General features: G+C 44.1%; 1 protein-coding gene across 1 annotated transcript in view; it reads right to left on the reverse strand.

The window, feature by feature from the left end:
* nlrc5 (NLR family, CARD domain containing 5) overlaps positions 1-23,176 on the reverse strand; it is a 149,408-nt gene that overhangs the window by 8,091 nt on the left and 118,141 nt on the right. The window contains exons 44-51 of the mRNA XM_072547504.1: positions 21,395-21,478; positions 18,293-18,376; positions 17,143-17,226; positions 14,511-14,594; positions 13,310-13,393; positions 12,802-12,885; positions 6,768-6,851; positions 5,083-5,166 (exon numbers count right to left, since the gene is read on the reverse strand). Coding sequence (XP_072403605.1) covers positions 5,083-5,166; positions 6,768-6,851; positions 12,802-12,885; positions 13,310-13,393; positions 14,511-14,594; positions 17,143-17,226; positions 18,293-18,376; positions 21,395-21,478 — 672 coding nt within the window. The remainder of the gene's footprint in view (positions 1-5,082; positions 5,167-6,767; positions 6,852-12,801; positions 12,886-13,309; positions 13,394-14,510; positions 14,595-17,142; positions 17,227-18,292; positions 18,377-21,394; positions 21,479-23,176) is intronic.

Genomic DNA, 23,176 nt, shown 5'->3' on the forward strand with positions numbered 1-23,176 from the left:
TGAAGTTTGAGTAGGTGTGAGGAGGTGTGAGGGACAGTGGGGGTTGAAAGTAGCTAATGGTAGTGTTAAGTGGGTAGGGTATGGGAGGGTGCGAGAGATACAGGAGCGAAAGAGGGAATGAAGAAAGAGAAACACAAATTGGAAAGAGAATGAAACAAATAAAAACATAGGAACACAGAAAATACATCAGCAGTAGGCTATTCGGCCCTTTGAGCCCATTCCACCTTTCAATCCAATCATAGCTGATCACCCAACTCCATAGTCTGTTCCTGCTTTTCCTCCACATCCTTTGATCCTTTAGCCCCAAATGCTACATCCAACTTCTGCTTAAAATCATACAATGCTTTGTCCTTGACTGCTTTCTGTGGCATAGGATTCTACAGGCTCACTGCTTTCTGGATGAAGAAATTTCTCTTCATCTCAGCCTTAAATTGTTTAGCCTGTATCTTAGACAGTGAACCCTGGTTCAAGAGGCACCCGTAATTGGGAATATCTTCCCGAATCTAACCTGTCTAGCCCTTTTAGAATTTGATGGGTTTCTATGAGATTCCCTCTCATTCTTATCTCCTGCGAATATAATCCTAATGAATTCAACCTCTCTTCATACGTCAGTTCTGCCATCGCAGGAATCAGTTGTGTGAAGATTCAATGCACTCCCTCAACAGCAATAACATCCTTCCTCAGATGTGGAAACCAAAACTGCAAACAAGGAGAAGTTCAAATAAACATCACACTGAAATACAAGGAGTGGCTCGGTGATTAGCACTGTTGCCTCACAGTGCTGGGGACCTGCATTCGATTCTACCTTTGGACAATTGTCTGTGTGGAGTTCCCACATTCTCCCTCTGTCCGTGTGGGTTTCCGCCAGGTGCTCCAGTTTCCTCCCACAGTCTGAAGATGGGTGTATTGTCCCGTAGTGTTCAGGGATGTGGAAGTGCCAGTGTTGGACTGGGGTGGACAAAGTTAAAAATCACACAACACCAGGTTATAGTCCAACAGGCTTATCAGCCACCTGACGAAGGAGCAGCGCTTTGGGAAAGCCAGTACTTCCAAATAAACCTATTTGACGATAAGCTGGTGTTGTGTGATTTTTAACTTTGTCCAGGTTAGGTGTGTTAGCATGGGAAACGCTGGGATAAAGAGTAGGGGGATGGCTCTGGGTAGGATGCTCTTTGGAGGATCAGTGTGGACCTGTTGGGCTGAATGGCCTGTTTCCACACTATAGAAATTCTAATGGATTTTGGATAAAGTGGATGGGATTCCTTGGAAAATTGCTTGTGATAAGAAGGGTCAGGTTTGCATGTGCTAAATTATCACCGGGTGGATGTTTGTTGACTATATTTGATGTAAGAAACATTTTCACATGTGATATTAGTGAAATAATGAACAGTCTTCCCTGTGGCTATCTCTCCCAAACACTTGCTTGTCTCCATGGAACCAACAGTGAGATGAAAGGCCAGTGAACTGCTAGGATACAAAGAACATTAGGAAACAGAAAACTGGTCAAACAATTCTTGTGACTGTTAATACACCGGAGTTTTACATTTCTGGGACTGTAGCCACAAGGCTATAGGGGTTGATAGGGTATATAAGAATAAGAAGTATATGTAAAGGAAAAAATGCACAATTAACAGTGAATCACAGAGAAATTTAAAGTGAACCATCAGTTCCAGTTTCTCATCCAAACGGCACCACCTACAGGATCATGTTGAAAATTGTACCAGTCAATTTAATCGCAGATTACTGTACACAAGGCACTGCAAACAAATCAAGTGTAGAGATACAACTACAAACATTTTCATAACAAATGAAAATGCTCTAATGTTTGTCACTAAACTTACTTTTATTGGCTAATAATGAGTCAAAATACAACAGCAACTATTTACATCACATGATTTAGAGGTGGGGGCTGGGGAGAAAGGGGAAAGGAGACCATAGCGGGAGGTGTTCCTTCACGAACCCTGCATGAGCAGAATGACCTGCAGAATAGCAACCCAGCCCTGAACTCCTGACACTGACCTCAATGCGGAGGCCAAGGAGAAAGCTGCTGTGTATTGCACTGGGACAATGGAGCAGTACATTACTGAGTGTAAATGAATAGATAGGATACAGCTAAAAGATTCTGGAAGGGCACCACTGGAAGGAAAAACTCTAGAGACAGGAAAGTTGGATCACACACACTGCCACACCCTTCCAATCCACTCACCCACATGCCCACACACACTGCCACACCCTTCCAACTCACCCATGCCCACACATACTGCCACACCCACACCCCACCCACACATGCCCACCCTACACACACCGCCACACCCACCCAACCACCCACACATGCTACCACACCCCACACACCGCCACACCCACCCACAGACACACCCACCACCACACCCACCCACACACGCCCACACACAGCCACACCCACCCACACACTCATACTGCCACACCCACCCACCCACAGACACACACACACCACAATACCCACTCACCCACATAGACACAGACACATACACACACACCGCCACACCCACCCACAGACACACACACACAATACCCACTCACCCACATAGACACAGACACATACACACACACACCGCCACACCCACCCACAGACACACACACAGATACCACCACACCCACATACCGGCACATACACACACACACTGCCACACCCACCACAGACACGCACACAGTCACACCCACTCACCCACATACACATACACACACACTGCCACACCCACCCACATACATACACACTGCCACACCCACCCACATACATACTGCCACACCCACACACAGACACACACACTGCCACACCCACACACAGATACACACACTGCCACACCCACCCACAGACACATACTGCCGCACCCACCCACACCACACCCACAACGCCACACCCACCCACACAGACACCCACCCACACAGACACAGAACTGCTCACAGCACTCTCGCTGTGGCCTAACTAATGTTACACAACTCCATTATAACCTCATTGCTCTTATATTCAATGCCTTGACTAATACAGAAGACCATTTGTCTTCTTGAGCACCTTATTGGCTTGTCCTACTGCCTTCTAGGATCTATGGACATGTACACCAAGGTCTGCTGATCCTCTGTGGAGCCCAGCATCTTGTCATTCACCATGAACTCCCTTGCCTTGTCTGTCCTCCAAGCGTGCATCATTTCACATTTCCATCTGCAACGAGGTTCAAAACCGTGGTCTGATTTTTGATCAGTAAAGGAGTGAAGGATTAAGGTGAGCAGGTTAAGTGGGTCTGAGACCATGAGAAGATCAGCGATGATCTTATTGAATAGTGGAGCAGGCTCGATGGGCCAGGTGGCCTACTCCTGCTCCTAATTCTTATGTTCTTATTAAAGCTTACTTCCTCTGCATTTATCACAACATCTAATTTCGTGTCATCTGTGGAACTTACTAATCAAACTTCCTACCTTCATGTCTGGATCATTAATGCTAATCACAAACTGCAAAGAACCCAGCAGTGAACTCTGTTGTTACGCTACTGGACATAAGCTTCTAAAATTTCTCAAAAGACCCTTTGACCATCACTCTCTGCTTCCTGCTGCTAAGTCAGTTTTGGATCTAATTTGCCAAATGGCCCAGATCTCAAGGGCTTTTACCTTCTTGACCAGTCTCCCATTAGACAACCTGTCACAAGGCCTTACTGAGACCCATGCAGACTATAACAACTGCACTGCCCTCATCCACATACCAATCACCTCCATTAGAAAATCAAATTCGTTAGTTATGATCTCCCTCTGACAAAGCCAATAAATAAAACAAACTAAATTGAGAAATTCTGTCCCTCAGAATGTTTCCACTGATATTAGATACACTGGTTTATAGCTCCCTGGTTAATTCCTATGATCCTTCCTGATTAATAGCACTACATGAGCTGTTTCCAATCCTTTGGCATCTCCTGTATCCAGGCAGGATTGGGAAATGTAGGTCAGGGACCCCACACCCCCCCCCCCCCCCCCCCCCCCACCCCCACCCCCCACGCCAACTCTCCCCTTGCCTCATACAGCAGGCTTGGATAGATCTCTGATCTTAAGTCTGCTAAAACCTCTTCCCTCTCCAAGCTAATTTGTTCAAGATGATTACATGTCATCCACCCTGATTCCTATATCTTCCTTGTTCTTCTCGATAGTGAATACCCTCACCCCACTGCAGAAAGTACTCATCTAAATCTTCACCTCCATCTTCTGGCTTCACACACAAATTGCCACCTTGGTTCCCTACTTCTTCCCTGATCTAAGTCTGAAGACAGTCCCTCAGTTTGCTTTCTCCTTTACCAGTCTGTAATGAAGGAGAAAGTGAGGGCTGCAGATGCTGGAGAGTCAGAGTTGAAAGCAGCTGCACTGGAAAAGCACAACAGGTCAGACAGCATCCAAGGAGCAGAAGAGTCGTGACTCTCAGGCATAAGCCCTTCATCAGGAACCCAAATTCAGGGTACAGCATTAAACCACCACACATTAAAATGGCCACTTAAGGACCTCAACTGGAGCAAGGGCAGGAGGATTGGCCTATGTCTAGTCCCCTGCCCTAAAAGTGGGAACAGGTTGGCATTAGCAGGAGGGTATTCGAAAGGCCTCACAATGAACTTTGTAGGTCCTTCCCTTACCACAGGCAGGCCAATGTAACATTCTAGATGAAAGTGAGTACCGCAGATGCTGGAGATCAGTGTCGTGAGTATGGTGCTGGAAAAGCACAGCAGGACAGGCAGCATCCAAGGAGCAGGGGAATCGACATTTTGGGCAAAAGCCCTTCATCAGGAATATAACATTCTGCCATGTACAGTTTTCACTCACTTGTATTATAATGTACTGGGCCCTTGTGTTATCGTCTCTATGTCTATACGGCAAACCAACTGAACCTTATACCCAGAAGAAATATCGGTCAGCTTCTCAGCGGAATATAGAGCAGGCATATCATTAATGGATGATAATGTCCAAATTCAGTACATTATTGCAAACCACATAATGTACCATTGCCATATCTCTTTCACCAGCACAAGAGTCTTGCCAACATGATGTGCTCCTGAAATTCAATGTTGTACTTACTCGAGTTTCTTCAAGCACTGCATTCTTGGTAGGGCATCAGCCAGCCTCACTGCACCCTCGTCACCAATGTCATTCCAGGATAGGCTGTGAAAAGTACGAAGAGTTAGAATATTTTCATCAGGACCTCAGTCATCAGAGTGCAGTAAGTAAGGCATCAAAGACCTGTGGCTTTAGATTGTAATGGGGGAGAGCTCAGAATGCTGAGTAACCCACGTGGAAAGGATCATGGGTCAAGACTTGATCTTTCAACAGCCTTCACATTGCAGAAATGCTGCATTTATGATGCAGTGTTCCACATTTATATCATGGACGTGAGCAGAATCAGCAGTATTGCCCTAATCCTGGGCAAAAGGTCCTCGATCCCCCTGAGATTTTGTTTTCCAGCACAGTGTAAGAGCTGGGACTCATTGTTGGAAGGGGACATTCTAAGGCTTTGGCTTCAGTTTTAGGTTTTATCAATTTTTGGATGAACTCCTATCAGCTAAATATCCTTAAGATGGCCCCCTGGATGTGATGTGCCCTTTTGCATTCAGGTGAAAGGTACATTGAGGGAAAATGTAGAACGTCCATTGCTGGCATGGTCAAGACATTAGTCAGAAGGGTTCATAAAACCAAATGCCAGGCTGAATAAGGGGCACATACCCTTAAACCAAACACCAGGCCATGTAAGGGGCATATACTCTTAAACCAAACGCCAGGTTGTATAAGGGGCACCTACCCTTAAACCTACTCACTTAATGTAAGAAAAGAAAAAAAAAGTTTGTATTCTATAACCCGGATGACCGAATTTACTGCTGCCATCTCAGTTATGATGCCAGCTTGGCACTAGGCTTTGGCACTGGGGAAATATACAATGGAACAAGATGAATTATCCACGCGAAGAGCTCATTGGGAGGTAGCAGTATCACGCAGTTGGTGACAACCTCATCCACAAATTCACACTGAGCACTGTGTAATTTGTGCCATGCACTACCAGTGACAGTAAGAGATCAGAAAATTAGCCTTCAGCCTGATATTTATTTTTAAAAAGAACTCTGACCAACTGTTAATCAAAATCATTGCCGTGCAGTAAACATATGTTTTACAATAATCAATTCAACAAAAGGTCAATTCAGGTTACACAGTCACCGACTTCATGTCACTGTGTAACCAGGATGCTTTGCATTGTCACACAATGAGGTAAGCACTTCAACTGGATAAACTAGCTGCACTACATTTAAATCCAGATAGAGAGAGGGGGAGGGACACAGAGACAGAGGGAATAAAGGCAGAAAGACAGAGCGAGACAGAAACAAAAGGAGACAGACAGAGAGAATCAGTCAGAGGCTACAGAGGGATGCACAGGCAGGGAGGCAGAGATAGACAGAGATAGAGGGAGATAGGCACAGAGACAGTCAGAGGCAGACAGAGGGAACCAGAGGGGGACACTTCAATAGTTTAAGCAAAACAAAACGAAGACAAAAGTTCAACCTCTATACGGTCATCAGGAGAGAACAAGGCAGGATGGAAAACTGAATCTTTCAGTGACTAACATGAAATGTGTTCACATGTTTTGAAATGAGAGTCAGCTTGATGCTGTTAATTAAAACTGCAGTAATTTGGTTAAACCAGAGCTCCCATTTATCTCAAAATGCAGACACCAGCTGTCTCACGGTCTCTTTGCATCAAAGAGATGTAACACTTACATGACCTCTTCAATACTGGGACAGCACACAAGTCCAGCTGTGAGCTCCGCTGCAACACGGTCATCGAACCTGTTCAGCCGCAGGCTACAAGAGAGAACACCACGGTAGGTAAATCCGAAAACATTGAACAACACAATGTTCACACACATTTTGGCACAGAAAACTAACTTTTCTTCCAACATCCTGGTTCCACAGCCCAGAAAACATTTTGCCCCATTGTTGAATCAGATCCAGGCTAATTGGTGAGAAAAACTAAACCTCTCTTTGTGGATACAGTTTATTAATGACTCAGCCTTACAGCTGCTTTCACACACCAGTCCTCCCTTTTCTTATAGAAGCAACCTGTTCAGCGATGTTAAAATATAGTGCTGGAGCAGGTAGGACTTGAACCCAGGCCTCCTAGCTCAGAGGTTGGGGCACTACTACTACAGCTCAAGAATCTTAGCTTTTCTACCTTCATATTTCCTAATCACCTTGTTCAGGGTTATTATTAAACATCTCTGGAGTAGTTGGGTCTTGAACCCAGGTCTCCAGGTTCAGAGGTAGGGACACTACCACTTCACCATAGCAGCCCTAGCTTTTCTACCTTTATTTTGTTTTTCTTTTATATCCAGAAGTGGCATCACGCTCAACTGACGTGCCCCATTACCAAAACCAGCATGACTTCTTTTTTAAAACTATTATTTGTCACCAGTAAAACCCCCCTATGGCCAATCAGATATCGTCAATAAAATCTTACAACCAATGCAAACCGTCACAAGTTAGGAGGAGGTAGGAAGAGAGGGAAGGGGTTAAATCAAAATGGATTTGGAGGTGGAATAAAACATTGATCACCCATGATGCTCACCTCTCTCCACATCTAACTTAACATTTACCCTGTCAGTTCACCCCAATCACCTGCTGAACTACTGAGATATTAATATAGATTAGATTCCCTACGTATGGAAACAGGGCCTTCAGCCCAACCAGTCCACACCGACCCTCTGAAGAGTAACCCATCCAGTCCCATTTCCCTCTGACTAATGCACCTAACACTACGGACAATTTAGCCTGGCCAATTCACCTAACTTGCACATCTTTGGACTGTGGGAGGAAACCAGAGCACCCAGAGGAAACCCATGCAGACATGGGGAGAATGTGCAAACTCCACACAGCCCGAGGGTGGAATTGAACCTGGGTCCCTGGTGCTGTGGGGCAGCAGTGCTAACCACTGAGCCACCGTGTCCCCTCTTCTTAAATAAAAACTTTTAATGAAATAAACATTCTTGAACACAACTAATGAAGAGTAAAGAAAATCATAATTTTATATTGTGTCTTATTTTAAACTACAACCCATCAATAGTGAAATTATATATTTTTCATAATCAAAATAACACTATTGATTGTTCATATTCTCCCTGCTTTCTATGTACTAAAACATTAAAACACAAAGTGATGCAAAAAATTATTTTTGTTTTCCTTTTTCTGAAGCACTTCTCATGTTACCTTTCTTTGAGGATTTCCAATCATTTCCTGGACCAAGCATCATTTTATTTTGTTGTGCAAGAATCTAACAACTGACAATTTGCATTGGCCTACTTCATTTTTTAAAAATCGCTTTACTTCCTAATATTTCGTTTATACTGGGGAGGTCAATCCTCAACCAATTCTCAGAGACACCCTTTCCTGAATGTACATTAATGTGAAAGGGTGGAATGGTGATAAGAAATAGTAGAGTAAGATCTGGTGCAGGGGCCTCGCAAAGTGTTGCTTCATGTTGGCGCCATCTTGAATCCTTGAATGGTTATCCACTTAACATTCTATGCTTTGAATATTTCTCAGATTTCTCTTTCCTTGAGATTGTTGCACATGTGTACCTGCCAACATTTCACCAGGTATCTAGCCTTTTTATTTTCCTGGCTCCCCAGCCCTAAAAACATTCCTTATTTTTTCCCAACAAACTGACGATAAACACTGCTGTACTAGAATAACCATGTTGTAGATTGGCATGTGAAACCTTGCTAAGAAGGATTAGCTACATATATTCTGGGTCACACAAGTCTGGAAATGTGAAAGTGCTCTTTTGTGAAATTAATTTGAAATAACTTTACAGAGGCCAGTATCCCATCACCAAGTCACCCTTTATTTACATGTGCACAGTACAGGATGCTGATCCAGCTAGCTCAGAGTTGGCTTGTAGAGTGAAGAGAAGTGCTGTTTATATCTGTCAGGCCTGATTCATTGCTTGGACCAGATTAACAGCCCCAATCAGGGAACTCATATGCTACAATATTCATCTGGCTGACCTTGTTCCAATCGCAATGTAATTTTTTTAAGATTATTTGTACTCGCTCTGCAGACTTACTTAACAGTGCCATGTTTCATTTTCCACTGTCAATGTCACTCTTGTTCTAAGCCAGTCAATGAAACAGAAACCAAAATATCTTTCTGTGTCGAAGAGGTTTATTAAGTACTCAGTCTTACAGCTCATTGCATACCACTCACCTGCTCCAACTCTTTACTTCAACCCAATTGCCTGGTTAATTTTTCACTATATTTATACCTTGGCTTGGAATAACCTTCAGGATCAGGTTTCCCTGGCTGGTTTCCTTGAAACTCTTCTCAATCCAGTGTTAGTCAGAACCAAAGCAGAACCCTTCACCCATCGCCCTGCGCTGATGTTAGCCATTTCTAGAAGCTGAATGAAGACTCTTCCTGCATTAAATCAGGAATGGTGCCTCCTCGGTGTCACATGAGAACTCTGAACACTCATAAAACCTGGGGTTCACAGTGCCACAAATGTGTGTAAAACAGGGCATTGCAAATAATTATATGCCAATAGCTTTTGACATTCCTAATGGTGCATAACATAGCATATGCGTCAATATTGCAGTATGTTTCTTTTTTCAATATTAAAGGTGCACCACTTGTGGATTTACAAATATTTTGTTGTTTACTGTGCATTTCATAGTGTCCACCGAACTATCATCCTTGGCTCTGGAGCTTCCTTAACCTGCAGGGAGGTAACTCATCCTGTAAATATTCATCAGTACTGTCCCATTCATAGCTACAGAATCAAATATGCATTATGGATTGCAAATTCAATCATCTGATTTAACACTTGGGACTTTCACAGACTGAAATAGTTTTCAAAAAAGGGATGAAAAATACAGATTTAAAATGGTCGCAGGCATCACGTGACCACAAAGTTGCCATGTTTGATGGAGCCAAGGTGGACTAGACAAGAGGTTGCTGAGCTGAGATGAACATTTTATCTGTACGCAATCAAACCAGCTGGCGACATCCTCCCTCTCCCCTCGATCCCCTCCTTAGGAGTGGGAGACCTTCTCCTCTCTAATTTGTACCTTCATGAGTGCGATAACGACACGGTGGCACAGTGGTTAGCACTGCTGCCTCACAGCACCAGAGACCTGGGTTCAATTCCCACCTCAGTTGACTGTGTGGAGTTTGCACATTCTCCCAGTATCTGCGTGGGTTTGCTCTGGTTTCCTCCCACAGTCACAAAGATGTGCAGGTCAGGTGAACTGGCCATGCTAAATTGCCCGTACTGTTAGGTAAGGGGTATGGGTGGGTGGCGGGTCGGTGTGGACTTGTTGGGCCGAAGGGCCTGTTTCCACACTGTAAGTAATCTAAACCACACAGAGGCTGGTATCACATCACCAAGTCCCCCTTTTACTTGCATGTGCACAGTACACTGGATGTGACCTGCTCGCTCGGAGGCAAGCCCCTGACGGCTGGAGACACTCTGAGACTCCTGGGTTTTTTTCAGGAAGAAAGGAAACACCTGAGTGGTCAGTGAGACACTCCTGTTTCTCTTTTTTTTCTTTTTTTCTTTATTTAATCCCCACACTACCGCCTAACTGCGGTAGTGCTTATTTTTCCCCAGCACCCATGGTGTGTGTGTGCAGGTGTGAGACACAGTGAGAGACACAAGGTGCACGAATCTTTATCCGGAGATTCCTGTTTATATCTGTTAGCCAGGACACCCTGATTGGACCAGTTAATAACCCCACTCAAGGATGTCATAGTCAATAAGACCTACCTAGTTCCAGTCACTACCATGAGATTTGTTTTAACAGGACAGAATGAAATATTACCTACAGACGGTGAATACAACCAGCATGTATCTCAAGGTAAAAGAAAAGCAGGGAGGTGGATTTTTGGCTGCAGAACTGAAACAATCTGATAGACTGCCTTCTGAAGAAAACAGGTCGGTGACAATACTGACTGAAAAGAGAATACCAGGAAATGAAGAATTTACGAGGGAATGTACTTGAAAATGGTAGCTGTAATAACGTACTTTTCTTATTTTTCTCAGGGTTAGCAGATAATAAACTTACCTTTTTTTAAACTTCTGATTGGTGCATTACTGCCACAGCAGAAATTAGTTAACTACATGGCATTGCCCCATGCTAAAATAAAGCTTTGTAGTGACCAACCATTTCAACTTTTGAAAAGGAAAGACAATTCATTCCTTCTCACTTGTGGCAACAGTTTCAAACATTGTGGGAGTGAACCTCAGCTCATTGCTCTTTTTTTTATGACATCTGCCTAACAATTGTCTTTATGTAGTACCGTTAACATTATAAATCACCACACATCATATCACAGGAGAGTTAGCAGGTAAAATTTGACACTGATCAATCACCATGTGGAGATTTTGAGTGAAACCCTGCAAGTCCACCATGAGACAATTTGCTATCCATCACCTTTTTGAAGGATACCACTGATTCCTCAGATTCCTAAACACACTTCACAGATTCTTACTCACACTCTAGAGTTTTCCTGGTATTATCTGTTGTCCTAGTTCCTGACTATCATTATGTCATCGCCACCCATGACATAATGATGACAAACATATGACCCTCATACATGTGCAGGCCTTCCCACTTTGAGAGGAAACAGGGATTGACTATGTGACAGCTAGCATCACTACAACCACTGCCTTACTGCAGGGGAAATGGGGCCCCACTCACAAATGTCAAGGCATTTCCAATTCCAAACAGGTCATGTGATCACCAAGATTGTGGCCTTCTCCCAAACTTCAGAGAAAACACCGCCCCACTGGTCATCAAGACCCAGCAGCAGGGGAACAACTGCAGATGGTGAACCCTACTGATTATGAAGTGGGTCCTGATAGCAGCAGTCTTGTTATTGTTGTCAGAAAGCTGGCTGTCTGTGTGGTCATAGAGTCATAGAGATATACAGCATGGAACATTCTCCCTGGGTCTGTGTGGGTTTCCACTGGATGCTCCAGTTTCCTCCCTCCCACAGCGCAGGTTTGGTGAATTGGCCATGCTAAATTGTCCATAGTGTTCCGGGATGTGCAGGCTAGGTGGGTTCGCCATAGGAAATGTGGGGTAATGTGGTGCATCTGGGAGGGATGTTCTTCATAGGAACAGTGCAGACTTGATGGGCTAAATGGCCTCTGTCTGCACTGTGGGGATTCTGTGATTCTAGGTTATCACCGGAGGCAAAATATATTCTGCACAGTATACGCAATTCAGCCCCTTTTTCGTGCTCTGCTAATCAGATCTCAGCTGATGTGCAGCACAACTCTAGGCATCCATCTTGTCTTCTTGGCTCTTGCGGCAAAATGGTAGTATCCCTGTCTCTGAACCAGAAGATCAAGTCCCACTAGCTCCAGAGGTGTGTCATAACACCTCGGAACAGGTCGATAAAATATACCTACCCATCACCTATCCTGTCTTCTACCTCTCAATGACCATACACAACAAAACGCTTCACCTTGAAGTTTTCAATTGATCTGTAATCGCTTTGTTGCTGGGGGGACAGAGGTTAAGATTTCCACTACCCTCTGTGTGAAGATATTCTCTATCACATTGGACCTTCATTATATTCTTAAACGGGGAATTAACATGGAAATCGGAACTTTCACATGAAGTAATCAACACTTTTCAGTCACAAATCTTGAATTAACATTTAAGACCTAAAGAAAAAACCTCATTTATAGCCATGTATCATAGCCTGGGATTGCCCAATCTCTCACACACACTGCATGCGAGGCACTTACTCCAGCGTTTTTAAAGATGTCATTTTCTGTAGAGCCATTGCGAGCTCCATCACTCCTTTGTTCCCAAAGTGGTTTTCAGGTAAACTGCAGAATACAAGAAAATGAGCAATGAGTGCAATGACACAGCATTTTACCATCACCGAGAAGCAGCCCTTTCTCTGCTGCATTTTTGTGAACTGGGTAAGATAACTTTTAGGAGCTTTGTGGCACTTCCCAAAGTTGGATATTTAGTTTTCAAATCTTTTCTATTAGATATCTGTGTTTGTTTTTAACGGATGCAGGGCCCAGGAAGGTGAGACCTGGATGACTGTGGTGGCTAGGAATCTGACAATTTCTTCATGTGGATCCAAATGTGCAGAAAGTGTCGGGCTACTGTCTTAATCTAAAATATTGATCTTAATAAAAGCAACAATTTTACTCTGTGAAATGGACAACAGCCTCTGGATATTTGGAAGAGGGAATAAACTTGCTTGATATGATAACTTAGAAAATGCCCGAAAATGTTCACCTTATTACTTCGATACTTGAGCACAGTGCAAGATGTTGTGCCAGGATCTCTCCACCATCAGAAGTGAGCTCAGTGGAATGGAGGCTGAAACGTGAGGCAGACAAGTGGGGGTTATTCCTGGCTCAAGTTATACTTTAGCCAGACTTACAAAACAACAAGTGCATCATTTTAACCTAACTGCTCATGGACAGGCCAGGGGATCAGGTAGGACATCAATATTTCACACTGCCTGACCCTCCTTCCCAATATCAAAAGTGTCAAACCAGCACTGCACTTGTCCTGTCATAGAATCACTACAGTGTGAAAGCAGGCTATTCAGCCCATTGCATTCATATCGATCCTCTGAAGAGTATCCCACTCAAACCCTTACACTATTCCTGTAACCCTGCATTTCCCATGGCTGCTCCACCTAACCTGCACACCTCTGAACACTATTTAGCATGGCCAATCCACCTAACATGCACAGCTTTGGACTGTGGGAAGAAACTGGAGCACACCCACACAGACATGCGGTGAATGTGCAAACTCCACATAGACAGTCACCGGAGGCTGGAATCGAACCCAAGTCCCTGGCGCTGTGAGGCAGCAGTGCTAACCACTGAGCCACCATGCCACCCTGGCAGGTCCCAAAGAATGGGTTGAGTTAAAAATTCCCACCAGCAGATGGAGACATGACACCTCTTATTAAATCATTTACATTTCCTTTAAAAAAGAGCCTCAAACTACAGTACATTGGGAATCTGCAAGAGTTCTAGGAAATAGTTGTCTGGTGGTCTGCGAAAGTATTGCCAAAGATGGACATATTGTATCAACTCTTTTTTTGTTTTACAATCATTAGAACAATTTGCAAGAAATACCAATTTAAATGAGAAAGAAAAAATTTCTACTGAATGAGAGGAGAGTGCGGAATAGTTGACAAGTGGACTCTGATTGGTAGACGCATCGTTATGGAGAAGGCACGAGCGAGATGATGATTGACAGTTAACCACCAAGCTTTGCCGACATTTAAACCAAGCAGCTTTGACAAAATGTATCTCTTCTCAGCCATCCTCAATTTTAGAAATGTGGAAATAACAAAAAAGTGAAATTCTTATTCAGTTAAGGGCAGATAGAGAGTGATCCTTAATAAATTACATCACGACCATTGATCAATACATCCCACAGCACACACATACAAGAATGAACATCAGACAGCACTTACTTCAACGTCTTTAAACAGGGCAGCTTGGGCAGGGCTTCTGACAATTTCTTTACAGTCTGATCGCCGATCTTGTTTGTGGACAAACTGCATGTTTGCGTTAGTCAGGCAAGAGAAAAGAAATTGCTGTCAGTATTCAATAACCCTAACAGGAACACCATGAATGGTTGCACCAACTGTTAATGACAAAGTCAGGCTTGAAAGAAAATGCTGGAGAACATTCAGTCTGAAATATCTTCAGGTCAGAGCCAGAATTTGAAAGTAATCTTCAGATTTGATTTGAATTTAGCAGGAGTGGTACACAAAATTAGTTTTAAAAAAAACTGAAGTTCAGAAATAGCTGGGTTGCAGAGGGATGAAAATGTGTGTTTTCAGGCTCTTCTTAATGATTTGTCAGGTGCCAGACAGAAGTGACACACAGGCCCTCATAATGATGGCTTCGGGAAATGACACAGCCCGCAAAAGTGGCAAACAACAATTACAAGGCAGATTCGTCACTAAATCCCAGCTGCAATTTTCCAAACTGTGCCTGTCCTTGGGAAGGTGCTTCTCCAAGGGAGAGAATCCGGAATGGATTGTGAGTACAGAGAAGGTTTTGGATTTCCCATCTGTTTGGGCTTTACTGCTGCCTTAAAGACCATTTTTGTGCCCCAAAGTGGAGCGAGTTTATACATATACATCTCCCTGCTATTTGGTCATATCTGTATCTGACCTTCCTGAGCCAATGTATTAATGATTAGTTCTTACTGCTGGCCTCAGGTTCTTTCACTGTTGGATTCGCAATTGGAGGGCAAGCCAATGTGTTTGGAGGATGAAATTTAGTCTGCTAGAGAGTGCCCTCACATCCTGGAATTTCAATGTTCTCTATCTCTCTCTCTCTCCCTGTAGATCTACCTCACTTTGGTGACAGACAATGACAATGGGGAGGGTCTATTTCCAACTGACTCCCTCCCTCATTTCCACAACAGCTCCAACGCCAATGCCCAAAGATTCTGGATAGTTCTGCGGAAGCCCGCGAACTACACTGCATATCCCGGTGACAGAAACTACGCAGAGTGGGTCATGACCTAGCTTCATGAGACAGACAGTATCCACTGAGGTGGTATTAACTCTCTTTGAACAGGTGCTGGCTACCTTGGGACTAATTGCTTCAAGGGCTTGGGTTAGGAAAGAGGCAGATGCCAAGTGATGCCCCACACTGTAGAAGTGCTTGTCCTGACTGGTGCAACAATGGGAAGAACCCGCAGGGACAACTGAGGCCTGAAACCTACCTGCTCCCTCATGGCACAATGCTGTGGCGTGGCACGGTGGGGGGGGGCACCCCTCCTCACCCTCGATTGAATATCACCCACTGTTTCCCCATTTCAAGCAACTGCCAAACCAAGGGGTCAGTTCTGAACCTGCTCTCTCTCTCTCTCTTTGTCTCTACTGAAGAATGCTCTTTCCTTTTGCGATTTCCCACCACCACTTAATGACTTTCCCCTTCAGGATTTGGAAAGGCTCCTTCACTGGTGGAGAGGGCTTTCTGAAACTCCCACCCACCCCATTCGCTTTCCAGATTCTTACTTCAAAACACTCCGTCCCTTTAAACTCCACGTGCATGCAATCTCCCTCGAACCATCACGAACATCCTTTCTCCATCCATCTCAGTCCCACTTTCCATGGCTTAGTGTTAAATTATAAAGTCCCTAGCCACCATACTTTGGTATTTTTGATGCTACAATTTAAGAATGGTCACCATGGGAAATCACAGAATTAGAGTCAACCTAAGCCTATTCTCAGCAAACGTCTGGGCTCTGCAATTAAAGGTAAAGTGACAAGGCAGATTGAACAATTTTGATGCTCGGAAGATTTGAGCAAGTAAGGCAGCACAGGAATGCGGAATAGGCTGGTGCTGTTTTCTCTGGAGCGTCGGAGGCTGAGGGACGATGATTTAGAAGTTTGTAAAATCATGAGGGGCATAGATAGAGTGAATAGCCAGTCTTTTTCCCAGGATAAGGGAGTCCAAAACTAGAGGGGAAAGATTTTATAGGGACCTAAGGGGCAATTTGTTCACACAGAGGGTGGTGCATGTATTGAATGAGCTGCCAGAGGAAGTGGTGGAGGCTAGTACAATTGCAACATTTAAAAGGCATCTGGATGGGATTATGAACAGGAAGGGTTAAGAGAAATATGGGTCAAGTGCAGGGATTAATTTAGGATAGCTGGTTGGCATGGACAGGTTGGAATGAAGGGTCTGTTTCCATGCTGTACAGCCCTATGACTCCATGAACTACCAGAAACTACAATTGGCTACACTCCTGATTCACTTAGAACTACATAGAGGTGAAAATCTGCTCCCTTTACAAAAACAGGATCTGGGAGAAGATCAATTGTGTGCAGCGTTTTGAGAGTATACAGGCAGCCAACTCTCTTAATACAAGTGGATGGTACTTTCTCAAACCAGATCTGACCAATCAGCATGACGTATATGGATAATGCTCCAGGTCACTGACCTTCTATTGATCTGAAATGCAAACTCGGCTTCTCTCTCTGTGGCAGCTGCTGACCTGATGAGCATGTCCAGCATTTTCTGTCATGACTTCAGATTTCCAAACCTGCAGCGTTTTGTTTTGTAACATTACAATGCACTCACTGAATCTCTTCCACCGATGGGCACTGTTTGAGAGCTTGTGCCAATCTCTCCCCACCGGTCGCTGTGATGTTGTTCTGAGTCAAGCTAATAATCAAAAGACAAAAAGGGCTTGAAACATATCGAAATGTACCGAATGCTAAAGCTACTGTCGCTTTATCACATCACAATGATGTGTACTGCCATCTGCAGTCAAAGTAATGCTCAAATGAAATTAGTTGCTTATTGATATTTTGATGGGATTGATATCCCACTTTCAATGGTTTTGTATTAAACTACAAGCCCCTAGTCCCCATACGTTGATATTTTTGATGCTAAAGTTTAAGAATGGTGACCATGAGAAATCAGAGAATTAGTGCCTACCTAAGCCTATTCTCAGCAAATGGCTGGGCTCTGCAGTTAAGGATAGAGTGACGAGGCTGCTTGAACATTATTAGCTCATCAAAGAAATAAAATAGAATAGAAATTAATTATTATGTGTACTTTTATACAAAGAGTACAGTGAAAAGTTTTACAAGTTGCAAAGAGACAACCAACATGGAATTGTGAAACCCACAGCATACTAGAGAAACCCAGCCTGTCTGGTTGCAGCAGCTTTCTCTGGGCTTGTTTCAGGTTTCCAGCGTCCACAGTACGTTGTTTTTAATGGGTTTGTGAAAGGTAGGTGCCAGACAATAATTGCTTGCTGTTTTTGAAGAGAGGAGTAAAGTGGCCCACAGGGAAATGTCTGTGAATATTATTTCTGTGGACTTCCAGTTGCAATGCGAAGAGATCCTCATTAGAGGCTGTCAGCTAAAATGAAAGCTCAACGAATTGAAGGAATGTATTGGCTAGGTTCAGAAACTGGCTAAAAACCAGACAGACAGAAATTGGGAATAAAATGTGGGCATTCGAGTCAGAAAGAAGTGACTCACAATATGCCACAGTGATCTATGAAAGAACCTGCCCCCAACTATTCATATATTTATTGATAATTCAGGTGAATATATGGTTAGATACACATTCAGTTTTGCTGATAATATGATCATGGAAGCATTGAATTATAAACAAATATTAACAGATTAAATTCATGAGTCAAATTCAACTCGGATCGCTGCTGCAGATTCTTATTTTGCCCACAAGCCTCAGTCAGGATTCTTACGCAATCACTTACTTCAATATCTTCAAATGCTTCATAACAGGAAGGACATCAGCAAGTTTCATCACTCCCACATCTTCGATGGTGTTGCCCCATAAGCTGAATCAGAACAGAAAATGTATTTACTTTAGAATTTACAGGAACAAAGCTGTTCTTTCTCAGCGTGGCTTAGCACATCAGAACAATAAAATGAAAGATAATACGTCTTGCATTTTTATTTTGACTTGGTGTTCCACACAATTTCATGGCAGCACACACTCTTGACAACAAACCCTCGCTGGACTAAATGGTCTGTCCTACAGTGCAAGATATTAGGAACAAACCTCTCAAGAGAGCTTAGTGAATTCTGTCATCTAGTTTTTTTGAGCTAAAGCATTACCCTGGGTTACCAAACTTTCCCTGACAGTGTGCCCTTTGGAGACCCTTTATCTTACAGTGAGCATGCTCATATTGGACCATGCGGTATAATCGTAAATGTAAAGATCTATTGGTGCTTCCTTTTTGGTTGGATATCCTTAATCATTCCTTAAGTATTTGTTAGAAAGTTACAGTATACGGTAGCAGATGGAATACGATGTGGCAAAGTGGGAGATTACACATTTTGCTTGAAAGAATAGAGATGTAGACTAGTTTCTAAATGGGGAAAGGCTTCGGGAGATCTGAAGCGCAAAGGGACTTGGGAATCCTAGTTTAGGACTCTCTTGAGGTTAATGTGCAGGCTCAGTTAGCAGTTAGGAAGACAAATACAATGTTGGTATTCATTTTGACAGGACTAAAATACAAAAGCAGGAATCGGGAGTGTGGTGCTGGAAAAACACAGCAGGTCAGGCAGCATCCGAGGGGCAGGAGAGTCGACATTTCGGGCATAAGCCCTTCGTCAGGAAGCCTTTCCTGATGAAGGGCTTATTGCCCAAAACATCGACTCTCCTGCTCCTTGGATGCTGCCTGATCTGCTGTGCTTTTCCAGCACCACACTCCCGACTCTAATCTGCAGTCCTCAGTTGAGCCTACCAAAGCAGAAATGTCATGCTGAGGCTGCACAAAGCTCTGGTCAGAGCACATTTGGAACATTGTGAGCAGTCTTAAGCCCTGTATCTAAGGAAGATGTGCTAGCATTGGAGGGGTTCCAGAAGAGGTTTACACGTATGATCCCAGGGATGAAGAGTTTGTCTTATATGGAGCAATTGAGGACTCTGGGTCTGTATTCAATGGAGTTTAGAAGGATGTGGGGGCAGGTCTGATTGAAACCTACAGGCTAGAGTGGACATGCAGAAGATGTTTCTATGAGTTGGAGAGACTAAGATTGGAGGGTACAGCCTCAGGGTGAAGGGATGACCCTTTAGCACTGAGATGAGGAGAAATACCTTCAGCTAGACAATGGGGAACTAACTGCAGCAGAAGGATGTGGAGGCCAGTTATTGAGTGTATTTAAGTCAGATAGGTTGGGTCTTGATTAGTAAGGGGGTCAAGGGTTACAAGGAGAAAGCAGGGGTTGAAAAATTTTGCTGCCACAATCAAATGGCGGAGCAGACTTGATGGGCTGAATGGTCTAATTCAGCTCCCATATCTAATGGTCTTCTGGTCTAAAAGTCAGTCTCCCATCCATCGCTTGCCACATTCCAACTGAATGTTGTTACTGAGAGGCTCCAACAGTCTTAATTTATGATCAATCATAGGTACCCTTCATTCATGAGGTCTAAACTGAATTAATCTCAATTTGAAAACCTTTGTGGTCTCACACACACGAAGGTACACCTGATCACATGTGGTCAGACTGCTCACTGGAAACGAGAGATGCAAGGTAGTGGTTCTTGTCATTTTGTTGAGCCTGTTTGGGTGTTTACTGCTTTTTTTTGACTACCTTTATCCTTCCAGTTGGATGGTCTATTTGGAGGGACGGTGCATTTTGGGAAGTGAGCTTGCCATCCTGTCGTGGTCAGGAAAAGGTACCAGCGCATCACCCAGGGCTAACTGCTCTCTTTTTATATTCTTTCACAGGACATGGGCGCTGCTGGCAGGGTCAGAATTTGTTGGCCATCTCTTCCTGACCCTGAACAAAGTGGCTCTCTAGGCCATTTCAGAGGTCAATTTAAAGTCAACCATATTGTTTTGGGTCTGGAGTCATATGTGGACTAGATGGCAGATAAAGATGGCAGATTTCCTCTCCCAGAGGACATTATTAATACAATGAATGTTTAGAACAAAAATCCAATGTTATCATGGTCATCATTACTGAGAGTAGCTTTAAGATCCAGATTTATTCTTTAAATTTAAATTCCACTGCTTAAGCAGTGAGATTCAAATCTATGCCTGTAGGATGGGGCTAGCTAGTGTATTAACCCAGTGACATTACAAATCTGCCACATGTTCCCCTTTCCCAGCAAGGAATTCTGTAGTGAATAACTCACCTTCCTGACACCCGAAACCCTGTCCACCATCTACAAGTGACAAGTCAGGAGTGTGATAGATCACTCCTCACTAGCCGGGATGGGTGCAGTTTCAACAACACTCAAGAAACTTGACACCATCCAGGACTATGCAACCTGCTCGATTGGCACCAGGTCCACAAGCGTCCACTCCCTCCACCACAGACACTCAGTAGCAGCAGTGTGTGCTACCTACAGCACCTTCCAAACCCACAACTGCTTCTCTCTGGAAGGACAAGAGCAGCAGCTATATGGGAACACCACCAGCTGCAAATTCCCCACCAAGCCACTCACGTGCTGACTTGGAAATATATCACCGTCCCTTTGCTGTTGCTGGGTGAAAATCCTGGAATTCCCTCCCTAACAGCACAATGGGTGCACCTACATTAGGGTCACCTTCACCTTCCTAAGGGCAGGGACATGGGTCATAAATACCAGTCCAGCCAGTAATGCTCAGATCCAATTAACAAACGCAAGAACTCCTGCTCGTCCAACACCCCTTCAGACGGTGCTGGACTGCCAGGTGAGATGTTACTGATCTCTCCTGACTCAGTCAAAGTAATTAGCTGTGCACAAAGTGGTTTCGAAATGTTTCTGAGGATCCCTTAAGTTTTGTAATGAAATATGCCAGCAGAGAGTCTCACCGCTGCGTGAAGTGAAATCAGACAGATCAATGAGGTAATGTACTTACTCGATTTCCACAATTGCAGGACAGCTTTTCAATCCACTCGCCAGATGGGCTGCCCCTTTCCAACCAATGGAATTTGACCTCAAACTAAGAGAAGAACAGGAGGTGACATTAACGCCTCTGCTAACCACCCAGGCCATTCCCAATGCCAAAAACACTTGGAGGTGCTCAGAGGCATTGGAAGAAAGTTCTCAGTTTCTTCAACTCTTCTTTGTTCCCACAATTCATTACCACACATTGTTCAATACCATTACTGTTCAAAAGCACAGACAAACAACCCAGGTCAATTATTTGTTAAAAACACAATCGGTGCACCTGACCAAGGACGGGTTGCACCTGAACCAGAAGGGCACCAATATCCTGGGGGGTAGGTTTGCTAGCACTCTTCGGGGGGGGGGGGGTTTAAACTAATTTGGCAAGGGGATGGGATCTGGACTTGTAGTCCAGCAAGAAGGTTAGCTGTTTTTCAGGATGTCCAAGACTGTAGGGAGGCTGTGGAGAAGGTAGCACTGACAGGGAATACTTGCGGACACAGAGATGGGTTCAAGTGTGTATACTTCAACGCACGGAGTATCTGAAATAAGGTGGGTGAACTTAAGGCGTGGATCGGTACCTGGGACTACGATGTTGTGGCCATCACGGAAACATGGATAGAAGAGGGACAGGAATGGCTGTTGGAGGTTCCTGGTTACAGATGTTTCAGTAAGATTGCAGGGGGGGGTAAAAAAGGAGGCGGGAGGGTGGTGTTGCTAATTAGAAATGGTATAACGGCTGCAGAAAGACAGTTCGAGGGGGATCTGCCTCTGGAGGTAGTATGGGCTGAAGTCAGAAATAGGAAAGGTGCAGTCACCTTGTTGGGTGTTTATTATAGGCCCCCCAATAGCAGCAGAGATGTGGAGAAACAGATTAGGAAACAGATTTTGGAAAGGTGCAGAAGCCACAGGGTCGTAGTCATGGGCGATTTCAACTTCCCAAATATTGATTCGAAGCTCTTTAGATCAAGTAGATTGGATGGGGCGGTGTTTGTGCAGTGTGTCCAGGAAGCTTTTCTAACGCAGTATGTAGATTGTCCAACCAGAGGGGAGGCCATATTGGATTTGGTACTCGGTAACGAACCAGGACAAATGATGGGCTTGTTAGTGGGTGAGCATTTTAGTGATGGTGACCACAATTCTGTGACTTTCACCTTGGTTATGGAGAGAGATAGGTGCATGCAACAGGGCAGGTTTTACAATTGGGGGAAGGGTAAATACAACGCTGCAAGACTGCATAAATTGGGAGCATTGGCTGTCAGGGAAGGATGTCGTTGAAATGTGGAACTTTTTCAAGAAACAGATACAACGTGTCCTTGATATGTATGTACCTGTCAGACAGGAAAGTGATGGTCATGTGAGGGAACCTTGGTTGACGAGGGAGGTTGAATGTCTTGTAAAGAGGAAGAAGGAGGCTTACATAAGGTTGAGGAAACAAGGTTCAGACAGAGCACTGGAGGGATACAGGATAGCCAGAAGGGACCTGAAGAAAGGGATTAGGAGAGCTAAGAGAGGGCATGAAAAATCTTTGGCGGATAGGATCAAGGATAACCCCAAGACCTTTTATGTGTCTGTGAGAAACATGAGAATGACGAGAACGAGGGTAGGTCCAATCAAGGACAGTAGTGGGAGACTGTATTGAGTCGGAAGAGATAGAAGAGGTCTTGAATGAGTACTTTTCTGCAGTATTTACAAATGAGAGGGACCGTATTGTTGAACAGGAGAGTGTGAAACGGACTGGTAAGCTAGAGGA

This window comes from Chiloscyllium punctatum, chromosome 26 (assembly GCF_047496795.1).
Source record: "Chiloscyllium punctatum isolate Juve2018m chromosome 26, sChiPun1.3, whole genome shotgun sequence".
NCBI lineage: Eukaryota > Metazoa > Chordata > Chondrichthyes > Orectolobiformes > Hemiscylliidae > Chiloscyllium > Chiloscyllium punctatum.